At 40.7% G+C, this 22,527-nt stretch overlaps 1 protein-coding gene across 11 annotated transcripts in view; it reads left to right on the forward strand.

The window, feature by feature from the left end:
- The window catches only part of ablim1a (actin binding LIM protein 1a), a 135,164-nt gene that overhangs the window by 21,666 nt on the left and 90,971 nt on the right, over window positions 1-22,527 (forward strand). For 3 of the 11 annotated variants that reach the window (XR_009808122.1, XM_061910699.1, XM_061910704.1), the window contains exon 1: window positions 5,113-5,682. The exons of 2 other annotated variants lie outside the window; for them this stretch is intronic. Coding sequence is in view for 7 of the 9 variants with exons in the window: in XM_061910699.1 (XP_061766683.1) it covers window positions 5,448-5,682 (235 nt within the window). In the remaining 2 variants the exon portion in view is untranslated. Of the gene's footprint in view, window positions 1-5,109; window positions 5,683-15,812; window positions 16,065-22,527 lie in introns of those variants that run through there. 6 more of the 11 variants (XR_009808121.1, XM_061910705.1, XM_061910706.1 and 3 more) reach the window with 4 other exon arrangements.

Genomic DNA, 22,527 nt, shown 5'->3' on the forward strand with positions numbered 1-22,527 from the left:
AAATCAAATATACTTTATAATAGCCCACTTTTCCTGTATGCATTTGAGTGTTTTTTTCCACGGTTAAAGTTACGCACGTTTCTCTCATTCGTATTCTCCCTTCCAGCCGGGAGATACGCCCACCCCACGTTAAGTTAGGCAATAGTGCTTAAGTCAAGAATGAAAGTGGACTTATTACTGATGATGCAGACTTTTGTTTCTTGGTTGTGTGAAAATGGTTGCGCATAGAATTTTGCACAGTGGCCTTGTGGTTACAGTGTCTGCACTGAGATTGGTAGGTCGTGAGTTTATACACCGGCCGAGTCATACCAAAGACTATAAAAATGGTACCCATTACCTCCCTGCTTTGCACTCAGCATCAAGGGTTGGCATAGGGGGTTAAATCACCAAAAATGATTCCCGAGCGCGGCCACCGCTGCTGCTCGCTGCTGCTCACTGCTCCCCTCACCTCCCAGGGGATGAACAAGGGGATGGGTCAAATGCAGAAGACACATTCCACCACACCTAACTTCAACTTTTACTAACACTTGTGACTGTTATTGGAATTCATGAAAAAGTTAAAGGGAAACATTATCACAATTTCAGAAAGGTTAAAACCAATAAAAATCAGTTCCCAGTGGCTTATTTTATTTTTGGAAGTTTTTTTCAAAATTTTACCCATCATTGAATATCCCGAAAAAATGCTTTATAGTGCCTGATTTTCGCTATCTGTAAATCCACCGTCCATTTTCCTGTGATGTCACATAGTGATGCCAATACAAACAAACATGGCGGATAGAACAGCAAGATATAGCGACATTACCTCGGGTTCAGACTCGGATTTCAGCGGTTTAAGCGATTCAACAGATTATCCATGTATTGAAACGGATGGTTGGAGTGTGGAGGCAGATAGCGAAAACGAAATTGAAGAAGAAACTGAAGCTATTGAGCGAAAAGCTATTGAAGCTATTCGGCGATCCCCTTCTAACCAACGATTGCATCTTTTGACCAATTGAGCAACTTAAATCCGTCGATTGGTAAGTGTTTGTTTGGCATTAAATGTGGGTGGAGGGAAAGTCTGGATGCAAATATAGCTACAAATGCACATACAGCTAGCCTAAATAGCATGTTAGCATTGATTAGCTGGCAGTCATGCCGTGACAAAATATGTCTGATTAGCACATAAGTCAATAACATCAACAAAACTCCCTTTGTGATTTCGTTGACTTTATCGTTGGAAATGCATCTGCTTTGAGTGTCGCAGGATATCCACACATCTCTGTGCCATCTCTGTCGTAGCATCGCTATCGTCGATAAAATGTGCAGAACAAACGAGGGACTTTCGCCTCTTTTGACACTGGTGGAACTTGAATCCGTCGATTGGTATGTGTTTGTTTGGCATTAAATGTGGGTGGTGGGAAAGGCTGGATGCAAATATAGCTACAAATGAGGAATAACGATGCAATATGTACATACAGCTAGCCTAAATAGCATGTTAGCATCGATTAGCATGCCGTACTAATCGATGCACGTAAGTCCACTTGAATCCGTCCCTGTTCGTGTTGTTACACCCTCCGACAACACACCGACGAGGCATGATGTCTCCAAGGTACGGAAAACAGTCGAAAAAACGGAAAATAACAGAGCTGATTTAACTTGTGTGTGTAATGTGTTTGAGAAAATGGCGGATTGCTTCCCATTGTAACGTCACGGGTAAAAGGTCATCGCTCCGACAGCGAACAATTGAAAGGTGTTTAAATCGTCAAGTTCACCCTTTTAGAGTTCGGAAATAGGTTAAAAAAAACATATGGTCTTTTTTCTGCAACATCAAGGTATATATTGACGCTTACATATGTCTGGTGATAATGTTCCCCTTTAACACTTTAAATTTGAAAAGGCCGTGTCAATCCAGGAAGTGTTTGTATTTGTACTGGTTTTGCAATTATGATGTAGTGTGTGTATGCATGCTACAATAGCTTCTTCTTCCTGGCTGGATGTAATGGTTGATAATAATCCGCAGATTAAATTGTGTTTCACTTGTTATCATAACCACCATGATGTTATTTTTAATGTTAAGTGTTCTGTTGAGTTCAAATGTTTGTGAAGCCGCATCGCCTCAAAGGGTCTTAGTAGACAGCTGTTTGTGTTTTTTTTTTGTGTGCGTGTTTGTGGGGGCGTGACCTATCAATGACAACTGTTGAGAAAATCAACCAATGGATTTTTGATTAATTAGTCACATAGTTCAAGGGTCACGGTCCAGATGTAATCAATAAAAGTCTATTAGTAGCAGGATGTTCAAACACGGCCGATTTACGCAAGGTCTCCTTCCACTGTGGATTGAACAATGTGCATTTTGATTTTTAATTGTTAATTTAGAGGGGCATTATGGTCCTTTTAGCTTCATCTCAATGGATGCTTCCAGGTGTCTCAATTGAAGGGATCAGAATAGATTTGTTAGTTTTCTGGTTCCATTTATAATTGTATTATGTGAGGTGTAAACTGCATGCAAACTTTGGGTGCAATATAATGTTTAATCTTCTTTGGGCGCTGGACTTCTTGCAGCCTCAAAGGCGCGTGACTTATATCGATGAGACAATATGCGGAAGGCCAGATTTTACAGGGACTCCTGCATTCCAAAGTGCGCATCTTAAATGAAGGCGCGCAGTGACAGATTTGAATTGAGGAGGAGAATTCTGCATAGTCAGAATATGCGTAGTTGTGCACCTTTTTTAACTTGAGCACATAGGAGAATAGGACACTAAATTAACAATTAACAGATTTCAGACACTTGACTGCAATGATTATAGAAAAGGAAGGGGTTTGGGGCACAAATGTGATTTTGGTACGACGAGACAACTTTGCTCTCTCCAAAATTAAGAAACAGCTGTTAAGTGCATGTACCGTTGATTGTTTGGCTAGACCTACAGTAAAAATGTGGTGCATTCAGTTACATTCTGGAAACACAAACTGTAAGGCTCTTGTTCACTTTAATCAGACTATGTACTGTATGCTAAAATTTTATAGTGGCTTATTTTGTAGCCCGACTCGATAAAAAAAAAAATCAGGTAATGAGTCACCGGTGTTTGTTTGATCATATTCAAACTGAAACCATGTTTGAAAACCAAGATATATTTTTGGTGACAGTGTTTGCCAAAAAAAAAACGGATGTAGTATTTTGGCAGAAGGGGGTTTTGCGTGACAAAACAATAGTGATATTTTGTATTAGTTTGTTGTGGGTTCAATCCTGGATTCAGGATCTTTCTGTGTGGAGTATGCATGTCCCCTCCTGACTGCGTGTGTTCCCTCCGGGTACTCCGGCTTCCTCCCACCTCCAAAGACATGCACCTGGGGATAGGTTGATTGGCAACACTAAATTGGCCCTAGTGTGTGAATGTGAGTGTGAATGTTGTCTGTCTATCTGTGTTGGCCCTGCGATGAGGTGGCGACTTGTCTAGCGTGTACCCCGCCAACCGCCCGAATGCAACTGAGGTAGGCTCCAGCACCTCACGCGACCCACAAAGGGACAAGCGGTAGAACATGTATGGAAGGATGTTTAGGCGCTGGTTTGAGTGTGTCTATTTGTCTATATTCTCCTTCAAATGTTATCCAGCCCCCAGGTATTTAGAGTAGATTTACCTTAATAAGGTTCATAAAATAAGGAAAAAACCAACAATTCCTATTTGATTGCTTTATTCCTAATTATAAATAATGATAAATGGGTTGCACTTCTATAGCGCTTTTCTACCTTCAAGGTACTCAAAGCGCTTTGACACTACTTCCACATTTACCCATTCACACACACATTCACACACTGATGGAGGGAGCTGCCATGCAAGGCGCCAACCAGCACCCATCAGGAGCAAGGGTGAAGTGTCTTGCTCAGGACACAACGGACGTGACGAAGTTGGTACTAGGTGGGATTTGAACCAGGGACCCTCGGGTTGCGCACGGCCACTCTCCCACTGCGCCACGCCGTCCCTATTAAATTAAATGTCTTTAGTTATTCTTTGTTTAATTTCTTGCTTGAAAAGTCATTCAAAAGATGAAAAGAGAAAAAGAAGGATGGTGTAATTCTTAGTGCTCATTAGGTCAGACTTTATCTTCTTCTGAAGGATCATTGTGAAAATGACCGAGCAAGTTTTGAGTCCTTGGGCAATTTGTTTTGAAAGTGTTTGATTATCTTATATATTTCCATCATATGCACCTATTTATCCTTACAATGCTTTAATTAGGGGTGTCCCAATTCGATATTAATATCGGTCTGATATCAGCAAAAAATCGGATGACATTGGCTTGCATCTAAAATCTTCGACGTAAGCTCCAGTACAAGCAGTCCCACGGCATTTTTAATTTTGCAAGGCTTGCACATGTAATTGCCCTCCGATTAGCACAGAAGGTTTGTCTTTTCCTGTATTTTAGTATTTCATAAAAAGTAAAATATTTCACTATACTGTTGGCTATTAGCAGCTAGCAGTACTGGTGGCTAAGTAAACAATAGCACACAAGCTAAATATAGGTAGTACCTGTCCTTAATTGAACAATATTGCCATCTAAAACACAATATTTGTCAATATAAACAAGTATCAATTAATTACAGTTGCATATTACTTAAATGTCCAAACGTGTCTGAATCATTCAACTGTGTCATGAGTCAGGCGCTAAACCTAATGAATTATTGTGGCTGCTCGGTGTAGCTAAAACTAATTACCACTCCACTTCACTTTAAAGACATCTTAAGTCCATTCCAATAAATATGTATGTCAGTGTTTTTCATGTCATAAATTTATCTCTGTTTCAGTAAGTCCAGTTGATCAAACATTTTATAACCATCCAAACAACACTACGATTCATACTGCACTCCTATCAGATTTATATTGGTATCGGTCAATACTCAAGGCTCCAATATCGGAAGTGAAATGATTCACAAACACTAGCTTAACAAATAAGCCATAAGCTTAGATAAGCTTTAAGTTTCTGGCTGATGTGGGTACCACTGGGTCGCAAGACTTCCAGTGTACACTGAGCAAACCTGATGTGGAACTACCTAACTAACCCCACCCAGAAGATAATCATCGGCTCAACGTCAGCTCTAAGCAGCTTAAGGCTTCAGTCTGGTTGGCTGAAGACGCTCACAAGCTTCTTTCTCAGTATCTCACAGGGCTTTACCTGTAGCAGAAGGTCTTGTCTTTGGGTATTTTTTGACTTTTCCCGCACAAGGTGGACACTAACTTTTAGTTTTTTGACTTGAGTTTACTAAAGGGGTGGATTCCAAGAAAAAGCCTGCTCTTTTTTTCAAACTGGAAATTGCTGGGATTTTCTGATGCACTGCTGTGCGTTTGCAGCCCAGTCTGGCTTCCGAATGATCTTGCTTTTAGAACGAGATTGAGACTCACCCCTGGACCCTGGCTGACATCTACCTGGAGTGCTTCACCCGCCTCTGTGGAACGGTTGAAGCAGGGGAAAGCATCATGCCCACCCTGCCAAATCTAAACAGCCTAGGGAGGTTGTGCAGCTCCAGCCGCAGCCACAATGTCGACCGAGTACGAGTCAAACGCAATGGCTCCATTAAGCGCATGTCTGTCATTGAGGATGGTCATGTGGCTGAGGTCCTGTACCTCATTCCTAAACAGTACATGGAGCAGCTGCCCTACCTCAACCCAAACGACTATTACCTGAGTGAGAGGCTGCATGATGTTGCTTCAGGTAGGACAGGAGAATAACAATGTATGAAATGTAAGGATAACCTTCGGGCAGGGATGTTCAACAAAATTGTTTTGGGGTCCATATTTCCAGAAAGATAAGAATGAGGGGGCCAGACTTGTCCCTTTTTTTGTCTATTTACTTTGTCAGAGATACAGAATTCCTATGCTGTTTTAAGGACCTTCTGCAAAAAGCCAGTCAAATATCATATTTGTGACAGTACTCTCGTATTTTGGTTTAGAATCTGCGGCCAAAATATTAGTCTGACATGTTTTTTAAATAGAACTCAAAAGAACTTGAATAGCCCAAATTATGAAAAAGAGAGGACCTAAAATGGAACCTTGAGGAACTAAAGACTACTGACTGCATGATCGCATGATTGTAAATAATGTAAATAGATTGTAAATAATCTAGATATTATTGTAAATAATCTAAATAATTCAATGTATATACTACGATGATTAACTTGTGTGATGACTGTATTATGCAAATATATTTGTACCATGAATTGATTAACGTAGACCTTGACTTAAACAAGTTGAAAAACTCATTCGGGTGTTACCATTTAGTGGTCAATTGTACGGAATATGTACTGAACTGTGCAACCTACTAATAAAAGTTTCAATCAATCAATCAATCAATCTGAAGTAAACAAGCGACAGCAACACAGATCCCCTATGGTTAAAACTGCATTCATGACAAACGACTAGCAGCTAACTATATGTCTCTATACACAGTGTGGAGATGCTCCCCTAAGCTAATAATACTCACCTCAGTTACGGCAGATAAACTACAATTCTTAGTTGTGACGCTTTGCTGGCATTGTGGTGATACGGGTGCACCCTCTCGTTGATGCAGTCGGATAAGACACAGTGTAAAGGTAAGAAATGATTTATTTATTCTAAAGAACAAACTAAGAACAAAAACACTAGCACAAGGCACTAAAGTCAAAATAAACAGAACTAGCATGGGAGCTAGAAAGAACTGAAAGCGCTAGCATGTGAGCTAGGTAAACAAACAAAGGAATAGCGTGGAAGCTAACGAATACAAAAAGTTCTTTACCACAATCAGGGATAGCGACGTCACCTGTTGCATCATACAACAAAATAGACTGCGAGAGCGAGTAACGAAAAAAGGCAGGCTTGAATACGGAACGTAATCACAAGGCAGGTGTGCGTGAAAAACAAGATGCAGGTGACACTATTACGTAACTATGGCAACAGGAATAAATAGGAAGTGCCACCAGGAACTACGGAAGACAAATACTAAACAGGATGTGATACAAAGACGGAACAATAACAGAATATGACATGATCCAAGTAGCGGATCATGACATTATTATCTTAAATATCATTATCATGTATTATTACCATTGGAGGATGAGGCTAAACATGTTACATTCCAAGAACAAACCAGGAGCAGCCATGCTAACCGCTCAGCTATTTGTTAAGCTAATGGTAAATGGTAAAGGGTAAATGGATTGTACTTGTATAGCGCTTTTTTACCCCTTTTTAAGGAGCCCAAAGCGCTTTGACAGTATTTCCACATTCGCCCATTCACACACACATTCACACACTGATGGCGGGAGCTGCCATGCAAGGTGCTCACCAGGACCCATCAGGAGCAAGGGTGAAGTGTCTTGCCCAAGGACCCAACGGACGTGACTAGGATGGTGGAAGGTGGGGATTGAACCAGTAACCCTCAGATTGCTGGCACAGCCACTCTACCAACTTCGCCACGCCGTCAGTTTTATTGCTGAACTGGCTTAAAATAATTCCAAAACATAAGTGCTCGGTAAACGTTAAGAAATGTAGATGGAAATGGGTTGCGGCATATAGTAAGCAGATATGAAGAGTAACCTCACAAGTCGATTAATACGAGTCTAAAGAGAGGATAATATAACACTAACTCTTAGTTTGTCAGCATTGTTACAATACAAATAAAGGGAGGGTGGATCCATCTACACATTGGTTGTGTAGATACCAAGGATGGTATCAGTATATGATCAATATTAGAGCGATTAGGTCAATATGTTTATATTTTCGAAATCTTGAAAACTCTTACAAACTCAATGAATTATTTCTTGGACACAGGAGGAATTTAGGGGGAAATTGCAAATGATTTAAATGAGTAGTACATAATAGTTATTGACTACTATTGACTTTGTTTTAGGGCTTCACGGTGGCAGAGGGGTTAGTGCGTCTGCCTCACAATACGAAGGCCCTAAATAGTCAGGGTTCAATCCCGGGTTCGGGATCTTTCTGTGTGGAGTTTGCATGTCCTCCCCGTGAATGCGTGGGTTCCCTCCGGGTACTCCGGCTTCCTCCCACTTACAAAGACATGCACCTTGGATATAGGTTGATTGGCAACACTAAATTGGCCCTAGTGTGTGAATGTGAGTGTGAATGTTGTCTGTCTATCTGTGTTGGCCCTGCGATGAGTTGGCGACTTGTCCAGAGTGTACCCCGCCTTCCACCAGATTGTAGCCGAAATAGGCACCAGTGCCCCCCGCGACCCCAAAGGGAATAAGCGGTAGAAAATGGATGGATGGATGGACTTTGCTTTAAGCAAATGTATGTAATAAGAGAGAATAAGGAACACGTTTTAATATTGTTGATATTGTTAAACTGTCAATAGTGTTATTTTCTGGAGTTTGTCTGGATCCCGGGATGCACAGATGTCAGGCAAGTGCATGAAAGAACCCCTTTTTTATTAGCAAAAACTGACCTAACACAAAAACCAAAGATGTGCATCTGGGAAGCGCACAAGGAGCAAACATGTGTGAAGTGCAAAGCAAACAAGGCAAATAGTTCAGCGACCGCTAAGGTGGAAGTACGACGCATAATGACCCAGTTCCATCCGGACAACAGGGCTGGCATAAAAAGCATCATGATTGGCAACCAGGAACAGATGTGGTGTTCTGATTGTTGATCAGGGACAAGTAAGGAAGATAGCTCTGGGACAGAAGTAGTGGCATAAATGAGGCAAACAGGAAATTGAACATAAATAAAAGTGCTGGACAGGAAACAAAACAAAATACCAGAAACCAATAATGATTGTCATGAAAAACAATGACACAAAGCACTCAACAAAAATCAATTGAAAATGTACAGTTAATACATGTGATCAGTATCGGTATCGATATGGGTCGATGTCACTCATGAATGATCAGAACCGGCAGCGTAAAACCCTCATCAGAACATCCCAGTAACTACGACTGTGCTTTCTTACCAACACTGTAACACCGAGTGTCAAATCTGCAAGATTTACATTGATACTCACATGTTTACAGTTGCATTATTCAACATGCCCTAAACAGAAAAGGTATAAGCAGATCTTATTTAAACCTTCCTTTTTCTTTTTTTGTGTTCAACATAGACTAAATTACTCATTTTCAAATAATGAAATAAAAGGACAAAGATGTGTGTTATTAAAGTTAATAGACAACATAGCTCATTCAGTAATAAACTCATTAAAGGAGTAAAAACTAACTGAGTTTTGACTGACAGTTGACTGTTTTTTACTTGGCTGCTGACATCTGACCTCTGCAGACACGTGCACAATCTCCTGTGCGCATGTTACGCAATCACAACTCCTCATGGTCCAAAAGTCTTACGACAAACGGTGGAAAGGCAGAGAGTTAATCACCTTGTATAACTTGAGCGCACAGGACATAGGCTAGACCGTCTGCGTTCTGCCAAACAGCAGCACATGACCGAGCGACATGGTGGTTTAAATCGGGATTACAACGCGGGCATTAGGACAAATCGAGATTTCCAACCCTTACGCACATTCTGAACGTGTGCCAGGTGCAGTGGCAGTAGCGCCACTGCTCAGCTTATTGGTTGTACATAGACGCCAGGGCCCATCTATGTGGTTGATTAGAGCTCACAGATCAAAGTTCACCACAAAGGCAAAATGCTACCAAAAACCACCGATCCATTTTCTACTACCGATCCTAGTCAGGGTGATGGAATTGCTGGAACCTATCCCAGCTGACTGGACAACGGACAGACTGGATGGGTTGCCAGACAAACGCAGGGCATGCAAAGAGACAAACAACCATCCACCCTTACACTCATGCCTACAGTCACTGAGCATGAACCCATCCTACTTTTTCATGACATGACTCAAGATAATACTGAGAATCATTTTCTTTTTTTACTGGTATCTGCAAAGCTGCAGTGTTATTGAAGTGGCAAGTATATATTCACACTTGGCTAATAAAAACTGAACCATAGCTTTTTGGATGTCATTGAAATAGCGATAAAACTGCTAGGCTTTCAGTGAGTCTTCAATATGTAGTATTTTATATTTTTATTGCTACTATGTGCACTGGTGAGCTCATGCTGTATGATGATGACGATGATGATATTGATGCAGAAGTCTGCATCCGTAAATCAAGTGATATTTATTGCAGCTCAATAAATGCAACTGGTAGAAATGTGTGGTAAAGTTTGCTGTCCATAAGTGGGACCAGTACAGTGATGGTAAAACTTTGCTTTTAGGGATGTTTTGATCAGGGTTTTATGCTACCGATACCGATCATCAATGAGTGAGATTGGCCGATACCAATACCGATACCGATCACAAATGTTTTCAATTCATTTATGGTGAGTGGTTTGGACACTTGCACACACTTAATATCGATGAATACGAAAATAACATTTAAACATATTAGTTTTGTTACATAAAATTGCTTAAACAAATCAATATTTAAACAAAAACTAAAAGTAGTGTCTACTACTCTTTCAATCATTTGTTTTTTCCCCTCAAAGTCATCCTGTGTCCATGGAATTATTCCCTGAGTTTGTAAACATCAACAAAAGCAAAACAAATTATTTTGAAAAAATAAATCCTAAATAAATCATTTATCAATTTAGGCAAGCTCTTTGACAACAACCTTAAAGACTCATCTGTACAGTCAACCTGTCTGGAACTGGACTTGGCTGAGATTAGTTGACAGGCGTGGCCTTCCGGGCAAGTTCAAAGCGTGGATATACCAAAATGGTGTACTACCTAGGATACTCTGGCCGAAACTTGCCTACAGTGTACAAGGTCCTCATTTCCACTGTGGAGACCCTGGAAACAAAATTCTGCACCTGTCTCAAGAGATATAACATTGCCCTCTATGGGAACACCACAAAGCACTGGTTGCTAGGGATGGGTAGTGTTCACATTTCAACCGATACGGTACAAATCCCTGATATCAGGGTACAGCATCAGTTTTCGGTACTTTTATGTGTGTTCATGTACAAACCCCATTTCCATATGAGTTGGGAAATTGTGTTAGATGTAAATATAAACTGAATACAATAATTTGCAAATCCTTTTTAACCCATATTCAATTGAATGCACTGCAAGGACAAGATATTTGATGTTCAAACTCATAAACTTAGTTTTTTTTTTTGCAAATAATAATTAACTTCGAATTTCATGGCTGCAACACGTGCCAAAGTAGCTGGGAAAGGGCATGTTCACCACTGTGTTACATCACATTTTCTTTTAACAACACTCAATAAACGTTTGGGAACTGAGGAAACAAATTGTTGAAGCTTTGAAAGTGGAATTATTTACCGTTCTTGCTTGATGTACAGCTTAAGTTGTTCAACAGTCAGGGGTCTTGTCGTATTTTACGCTTCATAATGCGCTACACATTTTCGATGGGAGACATGTCTGGACTGCAGGAGGGCCAGGAAAGTAGCCGCACTCTTTTACTACGAAGCCACGCTGTTGTAACACGTGGCTTGGCATTGTTTTGCTGAAATAAGCCGGAGTGTCCATGATAACGTTGCTTGGATGACAACATATGTTGCTCCAACACCTGTATGGACCATTCAGCATTAATGGTGCCCTCACAAATTTGTAAGTTACCCATGCCTTGGGCACTAATGCACCCCCATACCATCACAGATGCTGGCTTTTGAACTTTGCGCCTATAACAATCCGGATGGTTATTTTCCTCTTTGTTCCGGAGGACACCACATCCACAGTTTCCAAATATAATTTGAAATATGTGTGTATATGCAAATGGTATTAAAGTTAAAGTTAAAGTACCAATGATTGTCACACACATATTAGATGTGGCGAAATTATTCTCTGCATTCTACCCATCACCCTTGATGACCCCCTGGGAGGTGAGGGGAGCAGTGAGCAGCAGCGGTGGCCGCGCCCGGGAATCATTTATGGTGATTTAACCCCCAATTCCAACCCTTAATGCTGAGTGCCAAGCAGGGAGGTAAAGGGTCCCATTTTTATAGTCTTTTGGATTAGAACTCACAACCTACTGATCTCAGGGCGGACACTCTAACCACTAGGCCACTGGGTAGGTGGTATTATTGTTCATTTATTACAAAAATAGAAGTAAGTTTGTGAACTAATAAGTGTATCTGGAAGATATACAAGATTTTTTATTTTGCTTTGAGATAATCCAAGTGGTTGGAACACTCAGGACATTAAAGTGTTCTCTGGCTCCCTCTAATTGGATTCAGAGGACAAGCTAAATACATTAATACAAAGCGCATGCTAGAAATCATTACAGGTCAGGCCTTTGACTTGGAATAATCCTCTGTTCGTTATTATACCAAGCTAAAGCTAGAGTTTATTGTCAGGCTCAGGTGAGCGTTGCTTCCAACATGACCCCAAGATGCAGAAGACAAAAGGCGGTGTGCAGGTAAAAGTATATTTAATTTAATGACAAAACAAAAGTAATTATAGTGCAGCTGGGAAGTGCACTGGAAGCCACAGGGAGCACTATGCAGGAACAAAGTTAAACACACTAAGCAGACTGCCTACTACAATGATCCAGCACTGAAAGAGGGAACCAGGTTGACCTACACAGTATTTATGGTGTGATGATGTCATCATCACATTTGCATAATTTACCATGAAGCATATACATGTAATTCCTATATATAGCGAAACATTTGTTAAATTGGCAACAATTCTCATTTATGAAGCTTATATAGGCACCAAATGTGGCCAAAAAGATGCGTAACGCAATTTCCACATAAAGTACATGATCAGTAAAAAGTCATTCATTGGGATTATTAGAGATTCATTCATATTTTACACAGATTTTTAATCAAAATACCTTACCCAATTTTAGAGATAAGCCCCCAGTAGAGATAAAGTAGATTTATAAAGCATCTGCCAGAGATGCACATTTTATAACAACTCAAGATTCAATTTGATTATGATTCTTGGAGTGGCGATTTGATTCTGAATCGATTCTGGATTCAACACAATTCTCTGAATATATTTTTTTATATAGAATTAATAATGTAATATTTATAATGTAACCTTTTTAAAACAGTTTACAAAAGGTCCTTTTGGTGGCTGATATTTACAGTACATGTAGCGGGTGTCGAGATTACCTAAACATTTATTTTTGAAATTTGATTCTCAAAAAGAAAGAATAAAACCAAAAATTCAAATAATTAAGAATCGCGATTTGGATATGAATGCATTTTTTTGAGCACTCCTACCATTTACTGTACGGAGTTGGAACAACAAACTTCATTCACGCACAGTCCCATTATAATATGCTTATGAGCGAAACAAATAGCACCAAATCTAACAATAACCCATCCATTTTCTACCGCTTATTCCCTTTGGGGTTGCGGGGGGCAATGGAGCCTACCTCAGGTACAATCGTACACCTTGAACAAGTCGCCACCTCATCGCAGGGCCAACACAGACAGACAGACAGACACCATTCACACTCACATTCACACATAAATAATCATCCAAATTAATTTTTGCGGCAGGCTGCCACACATTGATTTGTACTTGGTTAATATTCAAGTCACAAAATGTAAATGGTTTTGGGTTGAAACAAATTAGTAAATGTTATAGTATTGAGATCCCAGTATTTATTTCATACCAATGAAATGTAAAAGTGTATGGTTATTTTCAATAATTTTAACTAATCAAATTCGAACTAAATGTGAAACCACAAAGAAAGGGCCTAGATCAGTATTTTTGTTGGAAAACAAAGTCGGTCATTTTTTGGCGGTAGTAAAGATGATGCAGAGGTTTCCAAAGTGCAGCACGATGAGTTTCCCTACCAATAATATATTATGGTTGAGTCCTCTCTTGCTTCTAAAAATAGCTCAAATAGCAGCACTTACCAGTGAGCTGCCTCTATTTTTTAAATTGTATTTATTTACTAGCAAGCTGGTCTCGCTTTGCTCCACATTTTTAATTCTAAGAGAGACAAAACTCAAATAGAATTTGAAAATCCAAGAAAATATTTTAAAGACTTGGTCTTCACTTGTTTAAATAAATGCATTTATTTTTTTACTTTGCTTTTTATAACTTTCAGAAAGACAATTTTAGAGAAAAAATCCAATCTTAAAAATGATTTTAGGATTTTTAAACACATAAACCTTTTTACCTTTTAAATTCCTTCCTCTTCTTTCCTGACAATTTACATTAACGTTCAAGTGAATTTATTTTTTTTATTGTAAAGGATAATAAATACATTTTAATTTAATTCTTAATATTAGCTTCTGTTTTTTCGACGAAGAATATTTGTGAAATATTTCTTGAAACTTATAATTAAAATTCAAAATAATTATTCTGGCAAATCTAGAAAATCTGTAGAATCAAATTTAAATCTTATTTCAAAGTCTTTTGAATTTCTTTAGAACATTTTGTTCTGGAAAATCTAGAAGAAATAATGATTTGTCTTTGTTAGAAATATAGCTTGGTCCAATTTGTTTTATATTCTACTAAAGTGCAGATTGGATTTTAACCTCTGCGATGAGGTGGCGACTTGTTCAGGGTGTACCCCGCCTTCTGCCCGATTGTGGCTGAGATAGGCACCAGCGCCCCCCGCGACCCCAAATGGATGGATGGATGGATTTTAACCTATTTAAAACATGGCATCAAAATTCTAAAATTAATCTTAATCAGAAAAAATTAATAACAATGGTCCATAAATTATTTTTTTAGATTTTTCAAAAAGATTCAATTTAACTAGTTTTTCTCCTAATTGTTTTCGGTTGAATTTAGAATTTTAAAGAGTCGAAATTGAAGATGAACTATGTTTCAAAATTAAATTTTCATTTTTTTCGTGTTTTCTCCTCTTTTAAACCGTTCAATTAAGTGTTTTTTTTCATCATTTATTCTCTACAAAAAAACCTTCCATAAAAGGAAAATAATGTACGACTGAATGACAGACAGAAATACCCAATTTTTATATATATATATAGATTTATTTATTAAAGGTAAATTGAGCAAATTTCTGGCAATTTATTTAAGTGCGTATGAAGTTGGTTGGTAGCCCTTCGCATTAATCAGTACCCAAGATGTAGCTGTTGGTTTCAAAAAGGTTGGTGACCCCTGGTACAGTATATTACCTCCATGTAGACCAGGGGTAGGGAACCTATGGCTTGATGACTGCATCTGGCTCTCAGATAAATCTTAGCTGACGTTGCTTAACACGATAAGTAATTAATAATTCCGCTGGTAATCACAGTGTTAAAAATAACGTTCAAAATATAAAACATTCTCATGCATTTGAATCCATCCATCAGTTTCCATCGCACCTGTTCAAGAAGTCGCATTAATGGTCAAAAGTATTTTATTTATTGTTGGTTAGCTTCAAAATAACAAAGTTATTAAAAAGAATAAGAGACTTATTATACTCTAAAAATGTTGGTCTTACTTAAAAATGCATGCATTTACTTGCTGGAACCAGGGAAAGTCCAAATAAAAGAGGAGGCGTAGAATTCTCTTGTCAGAGCGAGGGACGACACCGTACAAGGGTACAGGTCTGTGGGTTTCTCCTCATTGAGCTAAATTGAATCCTGTCTCTGTTTAATTCCTTGCTTCTTGTCTGTTTAATAGATGTCATCAGTGTTTGAACCTGACAGTTGTATTCGGTGTTAAAAATATTAAATTGCTCTCACGGAAACACATTTTAAAATATTTGTCTTTCATGGCTCTCTCAGCCAAAAAGGTTCCTGACCCCTGATGTAGACTAAGGTCACAAGGACCTAAGAACTGCACTCTGCTTTGGGATTTGGGGTGACAGTTTGTGTGAACACACAGAAGCAGCAGCCACCAGGTTGCTGCAGTGAGGAGGTGGCTGACACAACAGAGGGACAGGGAGTGAGGGAGAGGAGGGAGGAGGAATGGGTATGAGGAGGAGAACGAGAAGAAGAGTGATGTAGCAGCAAAGCAGGCAAGCGAACCCCTCAGTATAGCCATGTTTATTAGGAGGAGCACATAGCACCTAGAGGACACCTCCCCCATTTCTCTCTGTGGTTTCTCGACTTTAAAAGGATCCAGCTCCTAGGGTTGTACCGCTGAAGGATACTTTGAGGCTTCTCTGTTGCGGTTTTCCTGGTTTCCAATGGTCATGGTCAAAGAAAAAGGTACAGTTCTGGCTGTGGTCAGGAATGAGTATTATTTGTGTCATCTGTCATGTTGATGACTGTCAACCGATTTGTTTTTTTCTTGTCATGTATTTGTACGTATCCGCTTGACTCCTTTTTGTGTGCCGTCCCACTATTGGAAGTGATACTGACATTTGGGATATTGACATGGTTTTCTTTATGTACTGCAGATGTGTGCCGCTTGTAAGAAAACACGACACAATAATGTGCATTTAGAACTTCTATTTGAAGCGTAAACAGTTGTGTACTATAAGCACATGATGCTCAGGGTGGACTACGCTTGATATGCCAATGTCGGGGTTTATGTAAATGCATGTAGGGACATATAGCATCTGGCGTGTTTACGAGGGAGAGTGAAGACCCACCACATGGTGAATTATATGCATACAGGCTATGTTAAAATGATGCATCTTCACTGGCCATGCAGCCAAAACTATAAAATGTAAAAAAGTGGAACATTTGTAAAGGGAAGCACACTGCGCAGAGCGTTCTCTCTCTCTCTCTCTCTCTCTCTCTCTCTCTCCGTCTTTGCCTCTCTCCCTCCCATGCTCTGTCTGCAGCCGTTGCCATGGTGACCATCCGAGAGGTACACTCCATTGTTGTCAGATGTGGCCTCATTCATAGTGGCCCGTTAAAAGGAAAAGGTGGTTGTTACCGCCAACAACAAACATCTCTTATCAAATAGGACCAAGGATGGAAACGTTCCTGGTCCATAACCTGGGACTCTCCTACAACCCGGATTTATTTGTAATATCCATCCATCATCTTCCGTTTATCCGAGGTCGGGTCGCGGGGGCAGCAGCCTAAGCAGGGAAGCCCAGACTTCCCTCTCTCCAGCCACTCCGTCTAGCTCTTCCCGGGGGATCCCGAGGCGTTCCCTGGCCAGCCGGGAGACATAGTCTTCCCAACGTGTCCTGGGTCTTCCCCGTGGCCTCCTACCAGCTGGACGTGCCCTAAACACCTCCCTAGGGAGGCGTTCGGGTGGCATCCTGACCAGATGCCCGAACCACCTCATCTGGCTCCTCTTTGTAATAACCCATTATAATTAAAAATAATTTAAAAAATGTTAGTAATAATATCACATTTTATTTATAATTAAACATTTGAAAAATGCAGTTTGTTAATCTGTTGTTACACATTACAAACAACAATTATAACTCAATTACCATGCAGTATTCCTATAATAGTCCAGCCATCCATACATTTTTTATCGTTTGTCCCGTTTGGGGGGGCGGGGGGTGCTGGAGCCTCTCTCAGCTGCACACCGGAGGAAGGCGGGGTACACCCTAGACAAGTTGCCACTTCATCGCAGGGCATCCATCCATTTTCTATCGCTTGTCCCTTTTTGGGGGTCACTGGAGCCTATCTCAGGTGCATTCGGGCGGAAGGCGGTGTACACCCTGGACATGTTGCCACCTCATCGCAAAGCCAACACAGATAGACAACATTCACACACTAGGGCCAATTAAGTGTTGCCAATCAACCTATCCCCAGGTGCATGTCTTTGGAAGTGGGAGGAAGCCGGAGTACCCGGAGGGAACCCACGCAGTCACGGAGAGAACATGCAAACTCCACACAGAAAGATCCCGAGCCCGGGTTTGAACTCGGGACTACTCAGGACCTTTGTATTGTGAGGCAGATGCGTATAATCCAAAAAACATGATAATCTTGCAGGGATCAGATGAGGTAAACATTGCTTTACATTTTTTTAAAGAAAGAGGTTCTGATATTGAAATTTGGTGGAAACTCCACACAGAAAGATCCCGAGCCCGGGATTGAACTCAGGACTACTCAGGACCTTTGTATTGTGATTTAGTGTTGCCAATCAACCCATACCCAGGTGCATGTTTTTGGGGGTGGGAGGAAGCCGGAGTGCCCGGAGGGGAACCCACGCAGTCAAGGGGAGAACATACAAACTCCACACAGAAAGATCCCAAGCCCGGGATTGAACTCAGTGCCTATAATAGTCATTATGCCATAAATGTGTGTTTTAATAAAACATATTGCGTAGGTTCAGCTTCTGGGTTGCACAGACAGCTTTGTTTGCCGTGTGTGGGTGTCATGTGATATATTTTTTTCGTCTGAAAATATTTCCTTGACCGAAAAACGAGTGCTTTTTGATCTTTTGACCCGTGTGAATGTGTGTAGGTTTATTTATTTTTCTGGCGTGTGTTCTATTGATGCAGCCGTAGAGACAGTTCGCTTGATGTGGCGTCAGCTGGCCACCAGATAACAGCCTTCGCCATCGAGTCCCCACGTTGGCAGAGCCGCCATCGAGTCCCCACGTTGGCAGAGCACCCAAAGCGTCTGGCAGCCACATGTTTATATCCCACACTTACTCTTAAAGTATTCCCTGGACTTGAAGCGCTGCTTCCTCTTTTGGGATTTGGCAAACAGGACAGCACAGTGATACAGGGGTTGGTGCATGTGCCTCACAATACGAAGGTCCTGAGTAGTCCTGGGTTCAATCCCGGGCTCGGGATCTTTCTCTGTGGAGTTTGCGTGTTCTCCCCGTGACTGCGTGGGTTCCCTCCGGGTACTCCGGCTTTTTTCTACCGCCAAAGACATGCACCTGGGGATAGGTTGATTGGCAACACTAAATTGGCCCTAGTGTGTGAATGTGAGTGTGAATGTTGTCTGTCTATCTGTGTTGGCCCTCTGATGAGGTGGCAACTTGTCCAGGGTGTACACCGCCTTCCGCCCGAATGCAGCAGAGGTAGGCTCCAGCACCCCCTGCGACCCTAAACAGGACAAGCGGTAGAAAATGGATGGATGGATGGATGGCTGTAGAAAAACACTTGCCTGGTTTCATTGTTCACATTTAGATGGGTTTTTTTTTTAAATGTTTTTTTGCATACATAACAAAACAAGTGAATAAAGATTCCATTGTGTCATCAGCTGTTTTATCATACAGTTTACCTGTGGCTTCTGAAGTCCAGCTGGCTTAAACTGTATGGAGAGTATGATGAATCGCAATCCAGACACTGCAGCGTTCGCATTTTCACGGCTTGTGGGTGGTTGTCCTGTTTTCCCAGTTATTTGTAGCCTCTTAATAGTTAGCAATTCATCACAGCAATGTGCATATAAGTCATGGCATTCAACTTGGCTTCATTTGTGTACAATTTCTACTGCACTCTTTAGAAAATAACCCTCGTTTAATGAAGTTTGATGGATGAAGTATTGATTCTGAGAATTACTGATATCAAGGAAGTATGTGGTGGCTTATCTTTGAAGCTTGCCAGTGACTACTCTCCCCGAAAAAGGAGCCAACCCTTTTTACAGACATCAATCATAGATACACACACACACACACGCACACACACACACACACACACACACACACACACACACACACACACACACACACACACACACACACACACGCGCACGCACGCACGCATATACACAATGTTTGTGCAGCTGGCACACTGGACCAAAATATACAGATCAGATAAGTGGTCAGTCAGGAAAAGAATGTCATTGACCTCAAATACTACAAGACGGACACAAAAATAATATACGTTGTGCTTGTCAACTACATCCTCTTTGTCTGGCATGATCAGTCTTCAACTAACAGGAAATAAAAGAATGGCGCATGCAGGTTATCATTTTGAATCAAAAAGCTTTGCGCCTGCATCAGCCCCAAATTTACAAACACAATGGTTGTTTAGTTCATGAACCCCGCCATTGTGTATTTTTGGATAAGAGTGGAAGAGTGGAAGTGTTTATCAGCAAAGTGCTGCACAATAAATGCTTTGCACTGTGGCAGGTCTTTATTCCAAACCCAGGTCCCTGAGGATTAGTTATTTAGGGTTGGGGTGCCTGGTTGAGCTTGATAGTGTGCCGCCCCTTCCCGCACATTTTGGCGTGTTTGATGTGCTTTGTCTGGGCTGCTGGTGGTGGGGCAGAGAGGCAGGCTAGCAGCCATACATATTCATGTTTCTGAGGGTTAAGAGCTTCTTGTTATGACGGGGTGATAAAGAACTGTGCACACCCTCCCCCAAAGACACATGCTCACATATGTGATCATGCATTGGGATTTAATTACAGCTTTGTGTTTATTTTGTCAGTTTCCATTTGTTGTCTTGACAGACCAGTAAATATCAGTTATCAGTGGCTAGAATACAGTCATCAAATCAGGTCTTATTGTCTAGTAAATATATTTGCTTTCTTTTGTAGCACCATTTGTTTATCAATTATGTATACTGAGATCCTCATAAAATAATATTAAGTAAGGAATGTTTGCATCAGACTAGGAATGTTGTGTCTTGAACAAGACATACTCTCGGCAACAGCATGTAATAAATGGGATGTCCAACTCATACAAAATGCTTCTCCTATCAGGAGTTGTCACACTGATACAATGTTTGGTTCTTTTTCTGAGTCCTGACCCAATTCTTCCACTTATCTGGGCTTGGCATCGGCACTTGAGCGCTCCAATGTCTGGTTGGAAAATCGAATCCGATGGACTACTCTATATTGTGTTCAATGCATGTGCTGAACAAATGCATGGTTGGTAACTACAAATTAATTGCACCCATCAGAAATAAAGGATGCTGTATCTTGAGCCACGCTGATGGTTAATATTATGTGAGATTCTAGCCCTTCATTCACCCATCCTTACCTTTGGAAAAGATAGGGTGGCTTGTACGGTTGTCTGTTCATAAATCCCCTTTCTACTGCTTGTCCGGAATCGCAGTAATTCATATCCCCAAGACATTCAAGTTCTTGTTTATGTTGAGAAGAGAGCTTAAGGGTAAGACATTCCTGTCCTTTAACTCAATACCTCAACTCATTTTGTCTAACTTCCTGCTGTTGCACGGTAGGCCCACTTTCTTGATGAAAGATAATCCAATATTACCGGATCAGGTGATCCAAAGCAAAGGTAATTGGCTTGAGTTCACACTTATCACTGGGAACTTGGCTCAAGTCTCTGAAATGGTCTCCCTCTGAAATGTTGCTGAAAATGGTGTGACCAAAACACCAATGTAATAACCATGTGATGAAAATCAAGAAATATGTGATGTATCATATTGTAACTGTATGCATGTTTGAAATAAACTTAAACCATAACATACGTAATTCTAGGACCTGGTTGTAAACCCTGAGCATGGTTGCAATGCAACATCCAAACACAACTGGTCCAATACAGTCATGGTGTTCAGTATTTCGGCAAAGGTGGTTGTGTTGTCATTGCTGTTTGCTTTACAGGTAGTTATGCAAAAAGTCAATTTTCATACCCTTCCACTATGTGCAAGGTTGGCATATGTGTCAAGTTTTAAGTGCAAACATTGCAAACATTGCAGTATTGGGCATCCCCTCGATTTTCTCAATACATAATGCATGAATGTTATTAAGAATATGCAGGAATACTGTATGAAAGAGATGAGTATGCATATTAAATAGTGCATACTTTTGGTGGCTTGATATGGTAGAGTGGCCGTTCAGCAACTTTAGGGCTCCTGGTTCGATTCCAGCTTCCGCCAGCCTAGTCACACATCTTGCCCTCAGTTTCACTCACAGTGGTGTATGATGTGAATGAATGAACTAAACGGTGCATCCTGAAGACACGGTTAAAAGGCGGCTTGAAGATGGTCTGTGAAACATAAGCAATGCAAAATTTTGACCAAAGAACCTCCATTACATGTTATGTAGACTACAAGGAATTATTTTAAATGTAGAAAAATATATATTATGACCCCTTTAAGTTTGGATTGTTCAGGCTCTTAGTACACCGGCCCCATAAATGTTTCTTTGTTTGAGAACAACATAGGTTTGCTATAAAACAATTTTTGAACTCAGGTTCTTTGTTTGGTAAAATGTTACATTGTGACTTGGCAATGTTGGCGTGAACCCTAGTTGCAGAGACAGCAAGTGAATGCAGGAAAAATATATTTAATAAACTACCAAAACAATGGTACGTAAAACAATGATCTGAAGCTGGCTTAAGAGGTTTCTGAGAGGCAGGTGTGTGTCCTGATTGCCAATCAGGGACAGGGGAGGGAGCCATCGCCCAGACCGTGGGAGAAGTGATTGAAACTGTTATTAGTAGATTGCACAGTACAGTACATATTCCATACAATTGACCACTAAATGGTAACACCTGAATAAGGCTTTCAACTTGTTTAAGTTGTTTGGTCCACGTTAATCAATTCATAGTAAGTAGTGGCAAAAAGCCAGGGGCGGTTCTAGGCATGCTTATATGAGGGGGCAGTCAGAAATGTGAATGGGGCATCATGTGTACACATCATGCTCCAGCACTTTTTTTCCTGTGCTTATAGTAACGATGCTTTCTTCATTGAAATGGGTCTTTAGCTATGTGTCCAACCCCAACCTGGAGTAGTGGATTGCACTTTGTTAGGCCTCTACCTTCAGACCTGTCCAACTTGGGTGTCCCACCTGAAGACCAAGCTCCTGCTGGTATAGCTCTTACGGTCACTGA

The sequence above is a fragment of the Nerophis ophidion genome, linkage group LG09 (genome assembly GCF_033978795.1).
Source record: "Nerophis ophidion isolate RoL-2023_Sa linkage group LG09, RoL_Noph_v1.0, whole genome shotgun sequence".
In the NCBI taxonomy this organism is placed as follows: Eukaryota; Metazoa; Chordata; class Actinopteri; order Syngnathiformes; family Syngnathidae; genus Nerophis; species Nerophis ophidion.